The sequence below is a fragment of the Pseudorca crassidens genome, chromosome 16 (genome assembly GCF_039906515.1).
Source record: "Pseudorca crassidens isolate mPseCra1 chromosome 16, mPseCra1.hap1, whole genome shotgun sequence".
NCBI lineage: Eukaryota > Metazoa > Chordata > Mammalia > Artiodactyla > Delphinidae > Pseudorca > Pseudorca crassidens.
This window is the reverse complement of record NC_090311.1, coordinates 40,127,792-40,152,911: the sequence shown is the minus strand read 5'-3', so window position 1 is coordinate 40,152,911 and position 25,120 is coordinate 40,127,792. Positions and strand designations below refer to the sequence as shown.

At 37.7% G+C, this 25,120-nt stretch overlaps 1 protein-coding gene across 3 annotated transcripts in view; it reads right to left on the bottom strand.

Moving 5' to 3' along the window:
* The window catches only part of PRKG1 (protein kinase cGMP-dependent 1), a 1,185,098-nt gene that overhangs the window by 117,255 nt on the left and 1,042,723 nt on the right, over positions 1-25,120 (bottom strand). For 2 of the 3 annotated variants that reach the window (XM_067710145.1, XM_067710144.1), the window contains exon 8: positions 16,156-16,221. In XM_067710145.1, coding sequence (XP_067566246.1) covers positions 16,156-16,221 — 66 coding nt within the window. Of the gene's footprint in view, positions 1-16,155; positions 16,222-20,770; positions 20,991-25,120 lie in introns of those variants that run through there. The other variant, XM_067710146.1, reaches the window with a different exon arrangement.

Here is a 25,120-nt window from a genome sequence, read left to right as displayed (position 1 = left end):
TTCCTATCTCTCAACCTCAGTTTTCATTTAATTCTCAACCTACTGCAACCTAGCATTCTGTTCCCATTTTTCTTTCACTCTTATTACAACTTTTCCCTCAAAGTTATCACTTATCTGCTGTTAATCCCAATGGTCCCTTTCCAGCTCCCATCCTCAGTGACCTACCTGAGAGTCATGGCCCTGCTGGCCTTCTCCGGTGGTAGCCATGAAACAGAAACTTGTGCCCGTGCGCTGAACTACTCTATTCTTTCCCCTGATTCTCCTCCTCTCCCTCTTCTATGCCACTTCTCAGCATGTGTCACACACACACTTCTTCCTCTCCTATCCCTTAAAGGCAAGCAGTTACCCAAATTATGTCCTTTGCCCTCTTTTTCCACTCAATTGATTGACTTATTTTTCTTAAATATTTATTGTTTATGACATGTTCAGTCTTGTTTTTTACCGCCATCATCTCACTGAAATCTCACAACAACTCTATGAGGTAAGTACAATTAACCCTACTTTACAGAAGCTTTACAGCAGGTGTTCTCAAACTCAGCACTACTGATATTTTGGGTCAGATAATTCTTTATTGTAGAGCCTTTCCTGTGCATTGTAGAATATTTGGCAGCTTCCCTCACCTTTATCCACTAGATATCCTTAGAAAACCCAATTGTGACAATTAAAAATGTCTCTAGACATTGTCGGTGTCTCCAGGTGGAGAAAAAGAAACAAGAGATGATGAGGCTTAGGGAGATTATGTAACTTGCCTGAGACCACAGAGCTAGAAAAGGGGGTAAATCTGTGATTTGATCCCAGGTAGACTGATCTTTAATACAAGAGACCCTAGTTCTTATGTAATACACTAATTACACTTTTCTTTAAGCTCTCTCAGAAAAAAAAAAATGTATTCTTAAGACTTTAGTTAGGATCCCCAGGTCAAGGAATTTCAAATCTATATCTCTATCCTTGAACTCTCCAGATCCATAGTGCCATCAGGTCACTCAGTGTCATATGCATATTTCACCAGCAACTCAAACTCAGCGGTATCTGCATTAACTATCTTCCATCAAGACTTGCAGCTAAGTTCCCTGTCTCCCTTAATGGCATTATCGTTTAAACAGGGCTGCAGGCTAGAAATCTTGGTGTTATGTAATACTCTTCACTTTTACCGAAGTTCATCAGGTCTATCTCTGTAAATCTCTCCTGAACTGGTTCCTCCCTGTCAATGCTACTTCCATTGCCTTATTCAGGCTGTTGACACACTTCCTTACCTCAAAAGCATCATACTTGGTTTCTCTGCCTCAGTCTTTCCCACTCTACTCTTTTAAAAAGATTCTTCCAACAGAATCTAGCTTGCCACTTAACACTTAATTTGTTGGTATAAAAGCAATTGCTTAAACAGGGTATAAGAGACATCATAGTCTTGGAGTCAGACATTCTTGGATTTCTAATCCCACTATGTGGTTCTGAAAAAGTCATTGAGTCTGTCTGATTCTCCATTTCCTTTTCTGGATTTTTTATGTCATCTTTTCTCACAGGACTATTGTGAGGATTAACTGAGATGAAAGAGTATTAAAACAAAGAGTGGGTGAGGGATAAATTAGGAGTTTGGGATTAACATATATACACTGCTATACATAAAATAGATAACCAACAAGGACCTACTGTATAGCATAGGGAGCTATACTCAATAACCTGTAATAACCTATAAGGGAAAGGATCTGAAAAAGAATATCTATCTATCTATAAATATATATACATATATAACTGAATCACTTTGCTGTATACCTGAAACTAACAACACTGTAAATCAACTATCCTTCAATTAAAAAAAAGAGTATGTTTATAAATATAGAATTAGAGGGGAAAAGGTAATTAATCTATGCTTTCCATTTTAACAAATGACGTAGGCACAAATGATTTTGAATATATGTATTTCTTAAAGTTCTATCAAATTATTTGCTTTATCATTAACCTTGTATAGAAAGTATGATAGCTCAGTTGTGTGAGTATTGGTTTCTTCTGTATCAATAGAATAAAACTGTCCTATTGGCAATTACTTTGTGTAAATAAAAGAAATAAAATTCTTGAAAAATTATACAAAACAATAAGTAAATAAAACAAAGGCATCATATTGAGAGAATTCATACATTAACTTCCCTGAACTCTTCCCTTCTTCTCCACCACTGAGCACACTCTGTATAATCTATGAATTGGGACCTTCTCACATCATAACTTGTGGTCCATATTTTAATTAGTCATGGAGATAATTTCTACTTTTCCCTGTCTATTTGTCCTTTTCAGGTACTTTGTTAGCCTTTAGTATTTACTTCTGACATTTCAGAAAATGGCTATTTGAACTTTTATATACTCTCACCATTTTCTGAAGCCTTGCATTTTAAATGTGTTTATAATGTCCTCCAGCACAAAGAAACAATTGCAAAAGAATGAACTACCTTCTAAGTTTTGTCAGTAACTAAGCTTCATGTATCAATTACAAGAGAAGAATAAATGTTAAACTAACTCTTCAAGGATGATGACATATTTCATGCCCTGGGCTGAATTGCCCCATCATGTCTTTTAAGATGATTTCAACCAAAAAAATCAAGCTGGTCAGGTTTCAGTGCAACAGATGTTCTCATACATTGTCACATTATACAGTAAACTGTATAATGGTTCTAGATAACAATGAAAAAATATGTATATTATTTGAAGGCAAAAATATATGATGCAGAAAAGACAGTCTCTTCAATAAGTGGTGCTGGGAAAACTGGTCAGTTACACGTAAAAAGTGAAATTAGAACATTTTCTCACACCATATACAAAAATAAACTCAAATGGATTAAAAAAATCTAAATGTAAGACTGAAAACCGTAAAACTCCTAAAATAAAACATAGGTAGTATACTCTTGATATAAGTCTTAGCAATATTTTTTTGGATCTGTTTACTCAGGCAAGGGAAACAAAAGCAAAATAAACAAGAGGGACCTAATTAAGCTTAAAAACTTTTTCACATTGAAAAAATTAAAAGACAATGCACTGAATGGGAGATAATATTTGCAAATGATATATCTGATAAGCAATTAATATCCAAAATATATAAAGAGCTTATACGACTCAATATCAAAAAAAACAACCTGATTAAAAATAGGCAGAAGACCTGAGTAAACATTTTTCCAAAGACATACAGATGGCCATCAGACACATGAAAAGATGCTCAACATCACTAATCATCAGGGAAACGCAAATCAAAACCACAATGAGACATCACCTCACACCTGTCAGAATGGCTATTATCAAAAAGACGACAAATAACAGATGTTGGAGGATGTGGAGAAAAGGGAGCCCTTGTGCACTACTGATGGGATTGTAAACTGGTGTAGCCACTGTGGAAAACAGTATGGCAGTTCCCCACCTGCCCCCCCCCCCACAAAAAAAAGATAGAACTGCCATATGATCCTATAATTTCACTTTTGGGTATTTACCCAAGTAAAACAAAACCACTAACTGGGAAAGATATATGCACCCTAATGTTCATAGCAGCATTATTTACAATAGCCAAGATGTGGAAGCAGCATAACAGTCCATCAACAGATGAATGGATAAAGATGTAGTATATACACAATAAAATATTACTCAGCCATAAAAAAGAATGAAATTTGCAACAACATGGGTGGACCTGGAGGGTATTTTTTCCCCTCATACATCATGATTGTCATACATCTCACCTGAACCCCCCTCATATGGATGCATTTAATGTGTTTATATCTTTCTAAACTCTGACACTAAGCACTGAGCTCAGTATTACAAATACAGTCTGGTCAGTGTTGACTACAGGAGGATTATAACTACCTATTGTCTCAACACTATATTGTAGCCTAAACTTCAATTTTTTGTAGTTGCAACCAACTCAGGGCCACTGTACTACCCAACCCGAGGGGATCAAAATATAATCTATAGTTATATAAGCCTCAACTCCAACCTGGCCTCTGGGTCTTGATCAAGAAACATCTCCAAAAAACATGTTTGCTCCTCTCTGAATCAGATGATCAGAGGTATTCTTGAAGACCTGGAGGGCATTATGCTTAGTGAAGTAAGTCAGACAGAGAAGGACAAACACTGTATGATTTCACTTATATGTGGAATCTAAAATATAAAGCAAACAAATTAATATAGCAAAACAGAAACAGACTCACTGATACAGACAACAAACCAGTGGTTAACCAATGGGAAGAGGGGTAGGACGATTAAGGGGAAGAGGATTAAGAGGTATAAACTACTGGCTATAAAATAAGTATGATACAGAGATGTAATGTACTGAAAAGGAAATATAGCCAATATTTAATGATAACTTTAAATGGAGTATAATCTTTAAAATTAATGAATCACTATGTTGTACACCTGGAACTAATATTGTAACTCAACTATACTTCAATAAAACACTTTAAAATAAATAAATAAAACTTCATATATATTTTGAATCAGTAATTCCACGACTGACTAGCTCCTCAAGGAAATTTTTCTAAACAGGGACAAAGACATATGCAAAGAATTCTTTTTCTTTTTTTGCAAAGAATTCTTTACAAAATCAAAAATTAAAATGAGCTTACATGTCCAAACACTTTTAAGAAACTGAGACAAAGAGACTCAACTTCTGCTCATAAGATATTTTAATTTACATGGTAAATAACGAAAGCAATGTGGTAAGGCCTTGAAAACAGAGAGAATTAGGTTCAAACACTACTTCGCTACTTATAAGCCATATTGTTTTGTGACATGATACTTCAGCTCTCTAGAGCCAACTTTACCTTTAAAAGAGGATAAAAATATTCTTTTCATGTTTGTGAGAGTAACTATGTATGTGTATACCTATTATCAGGCTATCTATCTATCTCAACTAGCTTTGTGATTGGCACATGTGTTCAGTAAATGACAGGGCAAATTTATCTCTCTGTGTATCTATCTGTATATACCTATCCATCTGTATGTGTGTATATATGTATTATTTATGCTACCCCTGTATGTGGACAAAGTAGGAAAGAAAATTAGGCAGTGGGATGTCACTATTCAAGGTAATATACTGAAATCTTAACAGTAGTTAACTTTGAGTTTTTTGTTTTTGTTTTTGTTTTTTTGCGGTACGCGGGCCTCTCACTGTTGTAGCCTCTCCCGTTGCGGAGCACAGGTTCCAGACGCGCAGGCTCAGCGGCCATGGCTCACACAGGCCCAGCCGCTCCACGGCATGTGGGATCTTCCCGGACCGGGGCACGAACCCGTGTCCCCTGCATCGGCAGGCGGACTCAGAAAACTTTTAAAGAGAATTTCAAATATGAAATTTCAACTATTACCTTTTTAAGTGAAAAAATTAAGACTGATTTTTCAGATTTGAAAATTAAAAATTTTTCACAGTTTTCTTATTCATTCACACAACTGGCTTATAGTTCCAAAGGCATTGCTGAGTCTCTAAACAACAGTTTTTAAAACATCTGATGGAAAAAAAAAAAAAGCAAGCCTCGGAAATATAGAAAGGTTTTAAGAATTAACGGGGAAAATGAATTATTTATTCTTGGTGTAAAACAAAACAATCGTAATTAACAAAACCAAAGCTGTGATTGCAATATTTTTAAAGTGCTGAACTGTGAAATCATCGTCAATTTCTATTTATCATCTGATTGTCAGGAAAAAATAAAACAACTCATTTCTGTCAGTGGACTTCTCCATCTGAATATCTCAACACCACTTAGACAGTCTGAACTTAACATATCCTTAACTGATCGACCAATTACTTTCACCTCAACCTGCTCTATCTCTCATACTTTTGATCTATTATAGACATCCACCAAATCTCCCAAGACAGAAGCACTTCTTTCTTAACCTCTCACATCTAATTATTCCCCCAAATCTGCTTTGAAGTTTAGACTCCTAAACTCTAGTGAGCAACCGCTAGGGCTGTCGCTGTAGTCTCCCAGTAGCTTGTTTCCCTGCTTGAGTTCATCCCATTGGAATCGATCTTCCACTCCCTTCCTTCAAGAGCAAATACAAACTGCAGTAGTCACTGTCTTCTGATGGTTCCTCATTGCCCAGAGGATAAAATCATATTCTTTTAGTTTGAGATATTAGGAGATTTCTTTATAATGTGTCCCCATCTCTTCTTTCCAACTGTATCTCCCAGTACACCACCTGTCTAGTTTACTGTCCAGTTCCTTGACCCATAAATCCTCTTTTCTTGCCATATTCCACTTTTTACTGTACAATGACATTTCCAAATTCCTCATCTTAGTGTACGTCCTTCCTTCAGCAGGAGCTGTATTTATCCTCCCTTCTTCACTTGTAAAATTCCTACTCAAACTTAAAGACTTGACTCACATATCACTTTGTCCAGCAAGTCCTCTGGGATGCTACAGGCAAAACACATTTCTCCCTCTTCAGTTCTCCCCAAGTTTACTTTTCACACTGAAATGGCAGTATCTCATGATTTTTAATGCATCTGTATTGATCAGGAGTTACTCCAAGGCAAGCAAAGATTTTGCTATTTATCTTTATAGCTCTGGACCTTGGAATAGGATTTGGTTTGGAATCTATACTGGTTATTGACTTATTTATTGCTTGTCAGCTCTAAATTCACCCTTTTGACTGCTCTATAAAAATGGATCTGGGCTATTAAATTTCTTTCTTTGCCAACTGGCACTGAAACTTTGCCAGGAGAGGGCACTGGGAAGATATTGCAAGAATAAGGTATTTTGCTTCCTGGCTCCAGTCAGCTTGGTAGGTTCTTGTGGCTTCTCCAGTGTATGGCTACTACAGTACTTGGAGGCCAGCAATACTAAGCAGCCAGCAGCTTTCCCAGCACACTTCCCCTTAGGTGGTTTCCTTGTTATGAACAGCTTTCCCTGGAACCCTTGTGGCACAAGTTCTACTCTCATGGCATCAGAGCACTTTACTGCCATCTAGCAAGCCATGGCTGTGTCCTTCCCAACAAGGGTGATTTTCCCCCAGGGGACACTTGGCCGTATCTGGAGACACTTTTTATTGTCACATTGGGGTTGTCGGGGAGTGCTACTTCTATCTAGTGGGTAGAGGTCAGGATGCTACCAAGCGTTCTACAATGCACAGGACAGCCCTCCACAAAAACCAACTAGCTGACCCAAAATGTCAATAATATCCAGTTTCAGAAACCTTTCCCCATAACAAGGTCTAGTTCTTAGTCTCAGCAGGGCAGGGTGGAGGGTGGAGAGAGGGATGGGAGAAGAGGAGTGTTTTCCTTGCGTGCTCTCTTACAGGCCTGGGGTTTGTGACTACCCCTTGTCTCCACAGTTCCTAAGTTTCTGCTATGGCTTTTTGACTAATCTGGTCATCATCTGAAAAAATTTTTAACAATTTTTTTAAACAAAAGAATGTGCTAAATTTGATTAATGCTCTACCAACATATTAATGACATTGGACTTCTTTTAGTTTGAATAGAGTCCAGGTTACCAAAGGATACTGTCAGAACCTCAGTGAGTTTGGGACACAACAAATGAGAGCTGGAAATTATCCATACAACAGGGATAGAAATAGGTAGTGCAATATTTACACATTTGCCTCTAAACTCCCCAAATATTAGATGTCTGAGTGGCTGACATAAGGCCAGTAACCAGTAAGTTTTATTTGGGTAGATGAAGCAAGGGACCAGACCTTCTCAATGAGCTCCCTAGTCAGTAATGCTATATATAATTTCTCTAATGACTTGCAGCAGGAGGAGGGTCTATGATTTTAAAGCACTAGAAAAGGCACACGTGATGAAGTGCAGTCCCATTCCTCCCTTTCTATGAGTTTAAACCATGAATACTATCTCTGGATTATAACCCTTTTCCAGTGGCTATGTGCTTATTCTGTAGTTAGATCATGCTTGCTCAGGGCACGCTATAATTCAACTCCCATTATTAAACTGAACCAATATTAACGACTCTCTTTAAACTTCTGCATTTTATCTCTCTTAATTAGTAAATATTTTTTTGTAAAGCACACCAATCGATAACAGCTCCATAAAAAAGACAAGCCCAAATGATCGCAACTGACACCAGTCACACCTGTTTTCTCATGCTCATCCTGCAAATATCCTCACATCGCCTCAGATTTCTTTCTGGAAAATGAACCAAAATAAAATATACTTAGACCGTGGGAAAGGCTGAGGCTGTGAAATATTTTAAATTTGTCACCCTATCAGTTAAGTAATGTGACTACAGGCAATGTGGCATGTGGAGTCCCTATAGTCCTGTCATGTGGACCCAGAATGGCAGCTATAAAAAGACAAAGACACAGGTGACCTAGGTGGGGCACACACCACTGGGTGCATGGGCCTTCATGAGACTGACCTGGTTAGAACTGTGGGGTGAGAACGGTGCTGTAAAGATTCTGCTGTCACCAAATTCTTCCCATACGGTCCCTCCCCTCTCCTTCCATGACACCTGAAGTTCTAAAATCTTCTGGATTTTCATGATTTTTCAGTGTTCAGGGGTATGTCATCAAAATGCAAATAACTCACAGAGAATCATCTTAATCTCTAATTGGCTACTACCTAAATTAATGAAAAGCCTGAAGCGAAGTCCTTGAGAATGCAGGAGTGCAATTAAGAAGTACAGGGATCAGGGAATTCCCTGGCAGTCAGGGGGCATGGGTTCAATCCCTGACTGGGGAACTTAGATCCTGCATGCCACGGAGCACGACCAAAAAAAAAAAAAAAAAAAAGACGAAGAAGAAAGCGTGTATGTGTGTGTGGGGTGTGTAAAAGAGTAAAGCAAAGAGGATGAGGGAACTGGAGGGTGAATGGTGTCAGTGAGGGGAAAGCAAGTTGACAGGTGGCGTTGGGAGGACCAACACCAGAAGGCACGTCAAACCAGTGTTCTGCGTGTATTTGTTATGTTTAAAAGATAGGCTCAGCACAACCTGGAGGAAGATCAGAATAGGACCACTGGGGGCAGCACTCAATTCTTGAATATTGGTTAAGTCAGGGGTCAGAAAGCTATGGCTCACAGGCCAAATTCAGCCTGCTGTTTCTTGTATGGCCATTAGCTGAGAATAATTTGTACATTAAAAAAAATTATTTATCTATTTTTATTTATTTATTTTTGCAGTACGCGGGCCTCTCACTGTTGTGGCCTCTCCCGTTGCGGAGCACAGGCTCCGGATGCGCAGGCTCAGCGGCCATGGCTCACGGGCCCAGCCGCTCCGCGGCACGTGGGATCTTCCCGGACCGGGGCACGAACCCATGTCCCCTGCATCGGCAGGCGGACTCTCAACCACTGCACCACCAGGGAAGCCCAGAATAATTTGTACATTTTTAAGTGGCAGGAACAAAAAAGTTTCAAAAGAAGAATAATACTTCTTGACCTCTAAAAATAATATGAAATTCAAATATCATTGTCTATAAACAGATTTATTGGAACAAAGACATTTCATTTATTTACTATTGTCTTCGGTTGCTTTTACATTACAACGGTTGAATTGTGTAGGTGCAACAAAGATCATTCGGCCCACAAAGCATACAATATTGATTTTCTGGCCTTTTACAGAAAAAGTTTTCCTATCCCTGGTTTACGTCATGCAGCTATGGCTTCATACTTACATACCTCACTCAGAAAATAAACCTCCTGTACTTAATACAACCCACCATTTTTGTGGGAAGTTTAGTGATCATCTGTTCCTTCTTGAGCAGAAGCCTTAGCCAGGAAACATCTATAGCACCCTCCCTGAGAGAGGTTGGATAAATACTATTTTTCCACATGTTTCCATCTCCTCTGACATCCTAAGTCCTGATATAGATGACTTCCCTGGCTCCTGCCTGGCTGGTCTGTTGCTTGTTCTACGGAGCCCAGAGCATGGCTTCAGTATTTTTGTTTATTTTACTTTCAACTTGGAGTTGAACACCTAAATAAGCCACAGCAAAGGGGAATGGAGGAAGGCACCAACCTACCATAAGCAAGAAGGCGGGGAGGAGATCTGGGTAGAGGCCAGGATCAGAAGCACTATCCTTGGAGACTGATGGCAGATGTGGCTAAAGAACCGGAAACTAGTACTAGAAACAGGCTACATGTGGAGGATAGGGTGAATAGACAGACGGAGGGTTTGCTACCATTACTGGTAAAGAAACAACAACAGCAACATAAATGTAATATAATTGAGCTGGTCCTATACACTCAGTTTTCAAACCTGTATTGAATTCGTGTCTTGTTCATCTCAGTAGCCCAAGTAACTGACACAGGAAGCAGGCATTCATTTTTTATTCTGAATAAGTGTTAAAATTTCCTAGTCTGGCTCTAGGCTCCAGTTTGGGTGTTGAGAAGTAGTCTTCAGTTTACCAATTCCAGTGATTTTTTTCTCTATGTCCAATCTTTCTTGGTAACCTATTTGCTACTCTATTTTGTACAGGTTTTGGGACCAGCCTTAGACCTATGAGTTGCTTCCTAATCATTAGCCTAGTGGCTATGCTACAGTCTTGCTACTCTTTTAAATAGATGGTATGAATATGTCTTTTACACACAAGTCAACTTAGCTCTAGGAGGTAAAAACTTGACCCAGAGTCACCTAGGCTTTTCTGATCTACAGAGATACCTTAATTTCTAAGACTGCCATTTCCAATGCCCAATAATCTGGTATTTGACACTCCCTCCTAATCTCATTATTTTTATGCCCCAGTACACTGCACTTCCTCTAGGCTAGTTCTTGGTTTCTATCCCCCAGACTTTGTCTCAATAACATAACTGGCTCCAAAGTATGATTAAATATCACAGAGTGTCACAAAAAGGTAAGGGTTAGTCATACATGGTTTGTAAATCATTTTAATGACTCATGGGGTCTCATGAAGGGCCTTAAGAATCATGTGGAGTGAGTGATTTGGAGGGAGAGAGGGAAGACTCCTGGGTAGACTAAGAGGTCTTACTCTCTTGACAGCCAAAAAAGGTTCCTGTTTTCTTTCTAATTTATTTTATTTAAACAATGGGTTTAGTAAAACAAAAGCTTGAAAACTCCTGGTGATAAACTGTCATTTTAGCTTGACATTACTAGTCAAATAATTAGTTGCCAGTATGACACAGGAATTGACCAATCAGAATGGACACTGGTCCTGATGTATGCCAGACGCTCCTTTCTAGTTGCTGGATCAAGGAGAGATCTGGAGATTCCTGGCCACAGGAATCAGATCACCAGGCAGCAGAGGGGTGGGAAAAACACACAGGGAGCTCAGACTACTGCTATTTACCAACCAGTATGAAAGTGTTTCAATTTTTATAACCCATATGGCTACATCTTGGAGGTTACACAATAAATCAGGGATAGAGTTGAGACTCTAACTTAGATCTTAATTTCCTGGGGAAAATATGTAACTCTTTGAATATTTACTAGTAGTTATATTACTGTCTTTAAAAAGGTTCTCAACATGTCAACAAATAAGTTATCCTATGTGAACTCCTAGCTTCCTTAACAACTTACCATGCCAATGAAGAAGTAAACATTGCATAACTGATGAAGGAACACAATGATATAGTTACTTTTATATTTATTTCTTTTCATGGATTCCAAAACAAGAGATGCTAAATATTCTTAGTTGTGTTTTATATATTCAAGAACTTTATTAAGGGAAATAGGTTGTTCTCTTAGATTAATATTCTTTTATGTCAATTTTCATAAGCTTTAGAAAGACTGCAGATAGACTGGGTAATTATTAAAATAATGACTATGCTGCAAGAAACTCATCCTCAGAGAATGCTTCCTGAGAAAACCATGTATCTGTTTATCATTTTCTAGTTTGTCAATGAGCAATTTTTAAAAAAATTCTGACATGCATGATTAGTTACAATAATGTTCTTTTGCTGTCCCTCTGGAATGATAAAGCATAATCACTGGCTTATGTAACATGGTACCTCAGTTGTAAATTTTTGAAAGAAGCTCCTTTTGTTGACAGTTCTAACATCTGCCATCTGTTTGCATGGGATGAAGCCCTGGTGCTCCCCTAATTGGCCATAAATCTGGTACCAGCAGCAGGCTTACGAGAAGATCCTTCAGTTACAGTTTGATTTTTTAAGCTGTGAATTCATCATTTGGTGAGAAGCCCAACTCCTCTCGTGAGCACAGAAATGCACCTCTTGAGCCCTAGACTCAAGCTGTCTTCTCTATATTTATGTGGGTTTTTTTTTACATCTTTATTGGGGTATAATTGCTTTACAATGGTGTGTTAGTTTCTGCTTTATAACAAAGTGAATCAGTTATACATATACATATGTTCCCATATCTCTTCCCTCTTGCGTCTCCCTCCCTCCCACCCTCCCTATCCCACCCCTCCAGGCGGTCACAAAGCACCAAGCCAATATCCCTGGGCCATGCGGCTGCTTCCCACTAGCTATCTACCTTACGTTTGGTAGTGTATATATGTCCATGCCTCTCTCTCGCCCTGTCACAGCTCACCCTTCCCCCTCCCCATATCCTCAAGTCTATATTTATGTTTAAAGCCAGACCTCCCTCAAGGTATCCTTTCTGTGTATACCCCTGAAGATAAACTTATGCTGATTAGAGAGAAAAACTGCTACATCCAAGGGATTCCAATACTTTCTCTAAGAAAAGGAAGGGCACATTTATTGAGTGCTTATTACACATCTTGTGCTGTGCATGGACCTTGATATGAATTAAATTGTTTGATCTTCAAACCAATTTTATAATTTAGGTGACAATATCCCATTTTGCAGATAGGGAAACTGAGACTTAGAATTTAAATAACTTGCCCATATTCTCATAACATGGTGCAGTAAATATTCAGTACTGAGCTTTATTTGACAGAGTCCATACACTCCCCACAGCACACTATATATGACTAGGTTTGAGAAAAGAGAATGGATGAGATCAAATGTATGTATGTGATGTTACTTGATGCTCCTTCATCTCTCGGAATCTCAGTTAACCAAAGTGAAGAACCTGCACTAGATGACTCACAATGTCCCATCAGTTTGTTCCTCTGACTTGATTAATCTGGGCCTTGCTATTTACCACGAAACCTTATCACGTTATTAAACTTTTATGAGTTTCAGTTTCTTTTTTTGTTAAACATCCTATCTTTTTTCCAGGTGGGATCTCATACGTGTGGAAATTCATAAATTACAAAGGACTGTAGAGATATAAACTGATACGGTTACCCATCCATCCCCAATCAGCTGGCAAACCCTCAGCCCCAGTGTCACTTCTTCCCTCACCAGATTCCCCTGCTTTATGCTATAGAGGCAAGATTAAGGCCATCCAAGTTCCCATAACTTTCCTTATTTACACCTCTACAAATTTTCTTTCTTTCCTCTTTTTCACTATTTCCAGAAATTTTCGGGCCTCTTACTGTTATGGCCTCTCCCGCTGCGGAGCACAGGCTCCGGACGCGCAGGCTCAGCGGCCATGGCTCACGGGCCCAGCCGCTCCGTGGCACGTGGGATCTTCCGGGACCGGGGCATGAACCCGTGTACCCTGCATCGGCAGGCGGACTCTCAACCACTGCGCCGCCAGGGAAGCCCGATGTCAGCAATTTTTAAGTTAATTTTAAGTTAACTCTAATGAGTTATTGTCCCATATTCTCTACCTCCTGCAGGGCATCTGTTTCTGAGTGTCCAACTTGTATGTCAAATTCATTATATTTTTAGTGAAAAATCATTATGCCTCCCAAACTAATTTTTTTTTCAACATTCCTTCTAGATCTTCTTAATCCTGACTACACCCCTAATTTCTCCCTTAGCCTTCACATTCAGTCAAGTGTTAAGCCCTCTGGGTTTACCTCTTCATTCTAATGTACTTCTCCCATTAATGTTCTCATGATCACCACTTGGATTTACAGACTGCCAATCAGATATTCTGTCTCTACCCTCTCCCTCTAATTCATCTTACACAGCCTTCTCAGTGTTCTAGTGACACTATCTGGCTGCAGAGAACTGTCAAAGTCACCCTTCTCCCACCACTTGGTAATCTTGGTGAACCAGCCCCTACATGTTTGTGAACGTTTCTGTCACAGCTCCTCCAACTACCTTTACACAGCCTCCCTGGAGCCAGTAGAAATGGCTCATAGTCCTATTCTGAGTACTGCTTATGCTATTCACTCTATTTATCTTGCTTCTCCTATACTTACAGATTTATCTAATAAAACCATTTATTCCATGAAGACTTCCCTGATTCTCCCCAGAAGCAGTCAATTCCCTTCTCTGGACTCCCACAGTACACTGTGGACCATTCTTGCCTTCTGCTTTGCATGACGGTTATTTGTATAAATGCCACAATTCCTCCATTAGAAGCTAACCCCCCAAACCAGGATCTGTGCTGCTCCTTTGATTCTTCTCACAGCCCTTAACAATGCCTCGTATGTGCTACAGCCTCAGAAAAACGTTAGTCAAATGAAAAAAAGACTGAACAGGTAATTGTTGTTTCTGGGAACCAGATGAAGAATATCTGTTTCAGAAATATTCATGGATATAGCTATCATTCTGCAATGATGCCACTGCTCTGGTTCTAGAGATCCAGCACAGAGGGGCATGCAAAAGTGAGATCTGTGAATCAAGTGGGATTCCTCTACGTCCAGAGGCCCCTGAGCTCAACATTCAACTCCTTCATTCTGAACTGATCATATCTGCCCCTCAGTTTCATTCCACACTGACATTCACAGCCTATTCTAGCTCTAATGGCTCCACTAAAATGGATGCTTTATGGTTTCTCCTGGGTCAGGCACTTGGCTTTTGTGATAAATGTATCCACATACACAGCAAAGAGAAAACATCTGGAGGACTGCTTCCAGACAGTAGACATGCATTTTACTCAGGCTATTGGAGAGTCAATAATCTGATATTTGTAGTTTAACCTGTAAAGCATTCAGGTAATGGGGCTAGCAAGGCAGAATAAACGAAAGGAACAGGGAACAGCATCACTGAACAAACTTTTAATGGCCCTAAATATGTCTATGTGTAGAACTGATGCTTTCTCCAAAAGTGTCTTCCTAAATGCTTCTATTTTAGAAATTTGGGGGTGGGAGAATAGAGGAGAAAACTAAAACATGCTCAAGGAATAGTCCATTTCCTAGTAACAATAATAAATTTATATTATATAAACATAAAATAATTTATAATTATTATAAAATATACTATAAATATTTTATAAATTATAAAATATAATTGAAAAATACTACTAATTATTATTTTAAAAAATTTACACAAATAGCATTGGTCAAGTGTCTCCTGGGTAAAGACCACTTGGACACATGCTTTTCTTTTTTTTTTTTTTAACATCTTTATTGGAGTATAATTGCTTGACAATGGCGTGTTAGTTCCTGCTTTATAACAAAGTGAATCCGCTATACATATACATATATCCCCATATCTCCTCCCTCTGCGTCTCGATCCCACCCTCCCTATCCCACCCCTGTAGGTGGTCACAAAGCACCGAGCTGATCTCCCTGTGCTATGAGGCTGCTTCCCATTAGCTATCTATTTTACGTTTTACATTTGGTAGTGTATATATGTCCATGCCACTCTCTCGCTTTGTCCCAGCTTAACCTTTCCCTGTGTCCTCAAGTCCATTCTCTACATCTGCATATTTATTCCTGTCCTGCCCCTAGGTCCTTCATAACCATTTTTTTTTTAGATTCCATATATATGTATTAGCATATGGTATTTGTTTTTCTCTTTCTGACCTACTTCACTCTGTATGACAGACTCTAGGTCCATCCACCTCACTACAAATAACTCAACTGCATTTCTTTTCATGGCCAAGTAATATTCCATTGTATATATGTGCCACATCTTCTTTATCCATTCATCTGTCAGTGGACACTTAGGTTGCTTCCATGTCCTGGTTATTGTAAATAGAGCTGCAATGAACACGCTTTTCTCATGTGTTCTCATCAATCCTCATGATATCTCTATGATGTTGCATTATCCCCAGTTCCCAAATGAGCTGAGGTGAAGTTCACAGTGGTTACATACCTTGTTAAAGATCACAGAGTTGGAATGGCAGAGTCAGCCACTTCCAAGAATAACAGGGAATACGAATCAAATATAGAACTCATTTTAAATAAAAAGATATAAAACAGGTATTAATAGCTCCATGAAGCGATGTCTAATTCCAGGAACTTATGTGTGTCACTGATATGAGTGTGCAATATGCATAAGAAAGCAAGGCACTTACTCTCTGTCGATCACAAGGCAGGTTACAGCTTCTGCAGCAATTACGTTTGCTGTTCTGACATCTTCCCTATACAAAAAATAGAGAGAGATTGAAGTAAAACACCCTTTAATATCAAAGAAAAGTGTTCATTATGATTAATTCAAGACACATATTAAATTATGTATACTCTTCTGAGTTTTGCACTTCCAGGTTTAAGCTTTGTTCATGTTTCAAATTTCTTCGTCCTGAGGAACCATATTACTCTTGTCATTTATCACACAAATCTTACAATTATAATCTAGTAGTTATAATTTTCAAACTTAATTTTCACTTACACAAATGAAACAAAATTTTGTATCACCATTCCCTATGCTAGTTGGGGAATTAATGAATTAATTGGATGATGATAAAGACAGTAATGAACATGAATAGGTAAACTTTTTAAAAGACCTGAAGATATAATTCTGGAAACTTGAGTATCTAATCCATTCGTGTATGAATTTATCATTATTACCCTGAGAATAATGGACCTGTTTTAATCATTTTCTTACTTCGGAGACCCTGTACTTATGTGACCAATCTTTTGGCAACTTATAATAAACAGTTATTCACCTACACCAGAGCTTATGGCTGTTCAAGAACATTCAACAAATCTTAATCACTCTGATTGAAATATGTATATACTGTTCCTTTGTAAGCATCTAAATGGTCACTGCAGGAATATCTATCAACCTCTTAAACCTTTATAAATCTGCCATGGTATCTCATCTTATCCAGCAAAGGTGGATTTGGTAAATTAACATTCACATTTCATTTTGAGCTACTAAAAATTTAAAAGTACCACTGTCATGGAAACATTAAGTTATACTTGAAACACTGTTTCCTAGTAAGGTAAAATTTCTAATATAATTAATGATAAATATAAGTTTGAAATACATTACAGAGATATGTACATAGGAAATAATATGGTGTTAATAACCATCTAAAAATCATAATTGAAACATCATATGTCTCTAATATCGGGCTTTAACGTCTTGAAAATAAAGACTTTCCCAGTGGATTTTTATTTTTTCAAAATACACTAAGTTCTCACAGATACTTCTGAACTATATTTTTCCATTGATCCTTTTGTCTTTCACTGTTGCTACATGTTGCTGCTACCACTACAGTTGCTTTGTAGTAACTATTAGTATTTAGTATTTGGAAAAGCAGTTTCCCCTACCAAAATTCTTTTTCAGAAATATCTTGATGATATTCTTAAGCACTCATATTTCATAAAGATTTTAAAATCATTTTTCCACATCTAAAGAAACCCACAATGGGATTCTAGTAGAGTTGTATTACATTTTTACATTGATTTCAGAAGAACTTTCTGATTATATTAATTTTCCTTGCAAGAGCACAGCATGACTCTCCTGTTTTCAGATGGAGTTTTATGTCTTAATCTTTCTTAATCTTTTTCACTTAATCTTTTTCCTAGCATTTTTTAAAAAAGTATTCTTAGGTGTTTTATATTATCAGTTTCTCTTATGGCATTCCTTTTCCATTTCTGTTTCTCATTGGTTATTGCTATTAAAGAAAAAACCTATTGATTATTGTATATTTTTAATCTACCTACCATACAAAGTTCACTTCTGATCCTAAAATTTCTATTTCAGTCTCTTCAATTTCCAGTATGATCCTCCCAATGCCCCCTGTACATCCTCCACCTTCCAGCCAAACTGGCTCCTCTAAACGACTGGACACAAGATCTCCTTCCTGTCATGAGTTCTTCTTACCAAGCCTTCCCTAAGCTAGGAACTTCCTCTCCAACTCCTTGACCAGTTCACACCTGCTTACCCTTTAGATCTCGGCTTAGGTGTCCCTTTCCTCAGGGATGCCATGCTGAATTAACTAGGTTGGGTTCCCTATTTATCTGTTCCCATGGCCTTATGTACCTCTCCATCCAAGTACCTATCACGGTTTATAATCTATGCATTTATTTGTTGGTTAATGGCTCTATCCTCCTTCCACTAAACGTTATGAAGGCAGGGTCCATGGCTAGTTTTGCTCCCCATTTTATACTGAGTGGCTGGAACAGATGAGTTGCTTAGTAAGTGTGTGAATAGGAATCTTGAAACCTTGGGAAGAATAGAGTTCAGGCTTTGGAGTCACACTCTCTTCAGTTTTACAAAACAAGGTATACACACTTTATGAAAGCCTCAATTTCCTCATCTATAAAAATGGGAACGATAACAGTGCGCATTTAATGGTCTTAAATGCAATAATGATGTTTTTCATAATGCCTAGCACAGAGACAGCAGTGGGCCCTGCCGTTCATTAATTCTAATTTTTCTCATCACCAATACTGTCTTTGTGGAGGCGCTGTCTGGTATTTTATGAAATGCTACTACCTAAGAACAAAGTGAGGATTTTCTTTCTGTTCCATAGAAATAGATAATATATTTTCAAGTCCATTATTATTTCTATGCAGTAATTTTTGGTGAAGTGGACACAACAGACAGAAGTCATCAGTAATGCCCATCAGGTGCCTTATAAATTGTATGAATGACTTATTTCTTAGGAGACTGCTCACGTCAGCATACGTTACTACAAGTTGCTGTCAGTGTATTTTTTAAAAATCTATCACAGCTTTATAGAAAACAAACTTTCCCTAAAATATATTTCTACCTTGACAACTTAAAATTGCCCACAGAGTCTTTAAAAATATAACATATGAAAAATAATGCTTCATTTTCAACATATTTTCCATGCATATGAATTTAAAAAATGCTTTCATCACAAATGTCCAACATTTTAAAACTGTATCCTATGTCTGGTCTAAATTGCATATACTTTCAAAATAAATGCAATTTCCTTGCAACGAAAAGAAAATACATAGATATTTTTAAATGTAGATGGTGAAAAATCAAAGATCAGAAAAGTGACATAGTCAATAGAAATTGAGAATATTTTATTTTAAAAAAGGAAACTTTGTAAGTTATGGTCTACAATCAGGCTCAGTACCTAGTAATGTGACATGTATCAAAACAAAAAGATGCATAACATGGAGAAAAAACAGCATATTAAACAGTGGATTATAATATTTGCCATCTATTGAGCATCTAGTATATATCAGGAACTATATTAAACAATCTGCACAAATCTCAGTTAATGCATATAACAGAGAGTGGGTATTTTATCTGAAATTTACACTTGGGGATAAATGTTATGTAATACACCAAAAGACACACGTAGCTAATGAGTCGCAGTCTTGGTATTTGAACAAAGAGCTGTCTGGCTCCAAAGCCCATGTTCTTTTCTCAACAGTTCACTGCCTATACCCTCTGCTATAAGATTTTAAATTGACAACTATTCTAAATTCATTCTACTGCAGGATGACATCTGACCAGTAAGCACTCATAATGTCTCCCTGCCCATCAGTATAAAAATTATATTTAATACTTAACTATTTTAAAAAGCAGCATTAATATGTTTATGGGTGCCCAACTGCAAAGCTAAATCAATAAACCATTTCGATTCTCCAATTATTAGAGTTCCTATCCATAGTATGTCATAGCCCTGCTATGTTGCTTTATAACAATGTTATATAACAATAGAAAATCATTCAATGCCAAGTTCATTCAATGCCAAACTCATGCTGCCATTACAATGTTATTGCGTTTCTACTTAAGATGTTTAATGCCACTATGCCTGCCTATGTAGGTGTCTGGAAATGCCGTCCCTGCGTACCCAGAGAGCTTGCTCCTGGAAAAATGCTACCTGATCTAGTATTGACATATATTAATCCCTTATTTTAGGAGAGACTGTAGAAACTTCTGATGAGAGAATATATTTATGTAAGCTGACAATACTGTGACTTACTGTGTGTGCTTATTTCCTTTATAGGACCAAGGACCATGGTAAAAGCAAATATCACTTGGACTGAGATATGAAATATTAAATACTCATAAAACAGGGATGTCCCAATAGCTCCACAGCTATGTAACATATCTACATAGCTGTTATGATACTGGTTTCACGCAGAACATGTGCCAAGGTAGCAGGGGCTTCATGTAATACTAGTTTAGACATGGGGAAAAGAAGAGGGAGATAATATTCCTTTTAAAAAACTGAGCTTTCTTTTAGTTTTACTTTTTGGCATATCAGGGTGTTTGAGCATTTCTAATAGAATAATATATGAGACTTTGAAAAAACATCAGCAAGAGAATTTTATAAATAGAATTTTAAGATAACGTCTAATATACTTAAACCTTTCACCAAACACATATTGCCTCTGAGCACAGCACACTTCTTTATAGGAGGTAAAGCTCCATGTATCTACATAACAGTCCAGGTCTAACATGCACATTGTCTTTAAAAATAGAAATCTCATATTCATTTATTTTTGTACCTGTATATTAGTTTATTTCAGCATGACAATTAATAAACATGTACTACTGCAGAAATAGCTACTGTTTGGCAAATTAACAGATATTTCACAAACTTGCCATTAATTAATGAACAAAAGCTATGCAGTTTAGTAGTGTTCTTTTTTTAAGCATTTTTGGAGGAGTTAGAAATTCCTTTCAATGAAATCACAGAGCATGAAAAAATATCCAAAAATATTTGCAAATACAGTTTTCTGTGCACTGACTCTGATATTCTCTGAACTTCATCACTGGAATCTTCATCATCACTGCACCCCAAAGTAGAGTCGCTGTCAGTATCTGAATAATCCATAGCAAGGGTTTACATTGACTCTTCTCTTTCTGAAGCAATTCTCTCATGTCTCATGGCTGCTAGGGAACTCTATAGTACATTGACATCTCTCCGGGAACACAGAGTGTACAAGGCCAAAGCAGAACGGTTTACGCAAAGTAACTGTTCCAGGCAAGGCTCTCCCTTTTCGGCTCTAGAGCAATTTGACTGCTGTCATCAGAGTCCTAGCATTCCCTCGGTGTCAGCCTTGATGGAAAAGTGACACTACTCCAATGGCTTGACAGCTTAGAGCAACCATGGGTCAGAGCCCTTCATTCTCATTCAAGTGCAACAGGCAAGGTCCACAGTTAAATTTAGGACAAAATAAATCCTTTACATCTCAAACTCAAAGGCAATCATACTACCACACATAGGATGTTCAAAACTGATAGGCTATGACAAGCATGCAAGAGCCACTTGAAATTAGACTTTGAATTAATTATGAACTAGAATTGCAGAGTTTGTGGCAAATTCAACTGTGCTATTTGAAAGTTTGGTCCCAGAGGAGGTAAGTGTCGTGAAAAAAAAAGTTGTATCAGGCCATTCACCAACTCTATTTCCTATTTAGTCATGAAGTTATTCTAACATGATTTGTAACTCCCACACTCCAATAGAACACATACACTAAGTGTAAAATGAATTAATGCAAATAAACACTTGTCTTCTAACCAAGCTTGGCATAGAGTAAGCAACCAATAAATGTTAACTATCACCATCATCATCATCACTGCTGTCACTTTAGGATCCTCTGACATCTAGAAAGCATGTTACCCTTCTGGATAGAGTTCCTCTCAGGAAATCTCCTTTCCTAAAATTCTATTCTAAATCAGTCTCCCAATTGTTTTCTGACGCTACCTTCTCAGTTTGTTTTCCTGAATCCTCTTCCTTGGTTCACTAGAAAATAGGTGTTTCTCCAAAATTCTTTTTTTGGCCTTCTTTTTGATTGCTCTAACTCTTCTTATTGGGGAAATCTCACATAATCTTATGGCATCAGCTGTTAGTTTTATATTAATGACTTTTAAGTCTTCATTTCTAACTTTACCTTTCTCCTACTGGACACCCTTGTCTGAAAGTTCCATTGCAACCTCTAATTAAAACCTAACTCATTTTCTTTTAACCTCAAAACCACTGTTTTCCTTGGGTTCCCTATCCGGGTAAATGACATCACCATTCTTGCATTTGCCTAGGCTCAAAAGATTGGATTCATTTTTATTACTCTCCTTTCTCCATCACTGCCTATGATTGATTATACTAGTTCTATCTTTGCCTTATCTCTTATATCCATCCTTGCTTTGCATTCTCATAGCCACTGCTTTACTTTGGGCCTTCACCATCTCTACCCCGGAACGCTGATCAGGCCTTATAACTGACCTCCTTGCCACCACTCTCTCCCTCCTCTACGTCATATCTCACTTTGCCGCACATTTTCAAATGTAAATCCCTGTAAATTCAGGGATAGAGTAAAAGAAGGCAGGGGCCAGGAGAAACCAGAAAGGAAGGCAGGGTCCCATCATTCAGATCCTGTAGACTAGTCCAAGGATCTACTTTTCAAAAGAGATTGACTAAGGGAAACTTTTTTCCTTTACCATATTAATAAAATCTTAAAAATTAGGTGGAAAGCACAAACAGAGGAAACAATTTGTATGAAATAAAGTATTGCGGAAATAATTTTAGATGAGTCAGTTTAATTTTTTTTTTTTTTTGCGGTGTGCGGGCCTCTCACTGTTGTGGCCTCTCCCATTGCGGAGCACAGGCTCCGGACGCGCAGGCTCAGAGGTCATGGCTCACAGGCCCAGCTGCTCCGCGGCATGTGGGATCCTCCCGAACCAGGGTACGAACCCACGTCCCCTGCATCGGCAGGCAGACTCTCAACCACTGCGCCACCAGGGAAGCCCTAGATGAGTCATTTTAAAACACTGATGTCCTTTTCACTTATTAAAGTAAATGTTATTGTATGGAAATCCATATATTAAAGAATATATCTAAACAGAAAATATGATCTCTGCCCTTTAGAACCTTCCAATGTAGAATATAGGAGTAATGAAAAAACAAATGCATAAAAATCAATGTATTATCAGGAATATTTATCAACTCATGACGAACAAAGACTTGAGTTTGAACTAGATACATTTTCCAGAGTCCACCCAAGGCAGTCTCTGCTTTTTCATTGATAACAGGGACTCATGACATGACCTCAAAGAGGATGTTTCTCTAGGCAGAGCAATGATAAGTGTTACCAATAAAGTAACTCCAAAGTTTATCCTTTCCGGTAACATAGGTGTATATTTCCATTCACTGCATTAATTCACTTTCTGAGAGAATGCAAATCCTTTTGGATCTACACCCATGCACGGTCACAATAAATAGAGTGATGAATTTGGAAGAACTCAATTTTCACATTCTTTTTTCATATTACTTCTGCTGGGTCGATGGCACAGTGCTTTTTTTTTTTTTTTTTTTTTGCGGTACGCGGGCCTGTCACTGTTGTGGCCTCTCCCGTTGTGGCGCACAGGCTCCGGATGCGCAGGCTCAGCGGCCATGGCTCACGGGCCTAGCCACTCCACGGCATGTGGGATCTTCCCGGACCAGGGCATGAACCCGCGTCCCCTGAATCGTCAGGCGGACTCTAAACCACTGCGCCACCAGGGAAGCCCCGGCACAGTGAATTTTTGATGTGACTTATGAACTCTGCATTCTATGGCATGCTTCAATAAGAATGAACATAGACTTTTATTAGATTGAACCAAAGAGATTGCTGTTTTTGCAGGTTAAAATGGCCAATTATTGGCAATTTCGTGTTTCAACCTAATACATGGAATTAGTGTAAGTGAAAGGGGATGGAAAAGCAATGGCAGAGGGACACATATTGCTATTTCTTTTCTGTTGTGCTCCCTTTGTGTCATAAACTGAACTGACTTCAGCATAATCCATATTGCTTCCATATTCCATATGTGATTCCTCTGAATGTTGACAGATGGATGGCATTTGCTCTTCTATCTAGTCATTAAAGATGATTCTCTGTCCATTCTATTGTAACTACGGTAAGAACCACAGAAGAAATTCCGAGTCCTAGTGTTTTGCTGTTGTTATTGTTGCTAGAGTACAAATGGTATTTACTTTGTGTTCTGGCTTCAAATATTAAACTCTTTGGTAGAGTCTTACAAATTTAAAGAATGTCTCCCTAGAGTGTATTTTATGGAGAGAAAGAAGAGTGTGTTGTTCTCATTTATTCCTTATTATTATTTTATTAGTTGTTCAGAAGTACAGATTTAGATATTACATTGCCATTGTTTCCTTAGGGGCCTATTTGGTTTATTTCTGAACGATTTACAGGTATTTTCATTGAAGAAGAAAAAAGAAGAAAGAATTTTACTCTAATTAAAATTTTAAAAAAAGTTAAACCTGGAGTACATTATAATAGATGTTCTATTCATTTATTCAAGTCAAACACTCACTTTCTTCTTAACACTATGCTTCCTCTTCTTTGAACCATACTTCGTAATATAATATGGATTAAGAGATCAATAAATCTAATAGCTGTTTTTTCTTTTCAGATAATGTTGCATGTAATTTTGTAATGTAGTTGGCCAAATAAAGTTGGAATTTCAGGAGAAGACATTAATAGACAAATTATTTCATGGGTGTTTCATGGGTCATGAGTACTTTCAAGAATAAGATAATGCGTGGTATTTTCCTTTTTCTTTGTTTCATCTGTATTCCACAGAGCTGAAAACTGATTCTTCAATTGTTTTCCTATTTTTAAAATAGAGGAAAAAACATATTCAAATGATGACTGGTAAAAACGTACTAAAACTTCAACTGATGCATGTTTGAAATGAATGTTAATTTCCTTGGTCACATATTTCAAAGGATTATTGCCTTTATAAAGTGCCTTCAAGCCAGGAGGATGTCCTTTCCTATAAAGAATTCTAGACAACATGCCAGAAGAGTGTCTCCTATTTTTTGTTCTATTGCCAACTTAGTGGGTGACCTTGAGAAAATGTCCCATTCTCTGTTTCATTTTTCAGATGTGAAACGGTGATTGAAATCACTGCTCTGTTCTCCTCTGTAATTAGTTTTACCAATATGGAACACTTTTTAAAAGTTCTAATAATTATTATGGTTTTCAATGCTCCTGAAACAATTCATCCCAAATCAAAGGATATTTCTTTAGATAAAAAAAGGCATCATAATCTTGTAATTGTGATCTACCATCTGAATATGTAAGCAGAATATTAAGGCATAG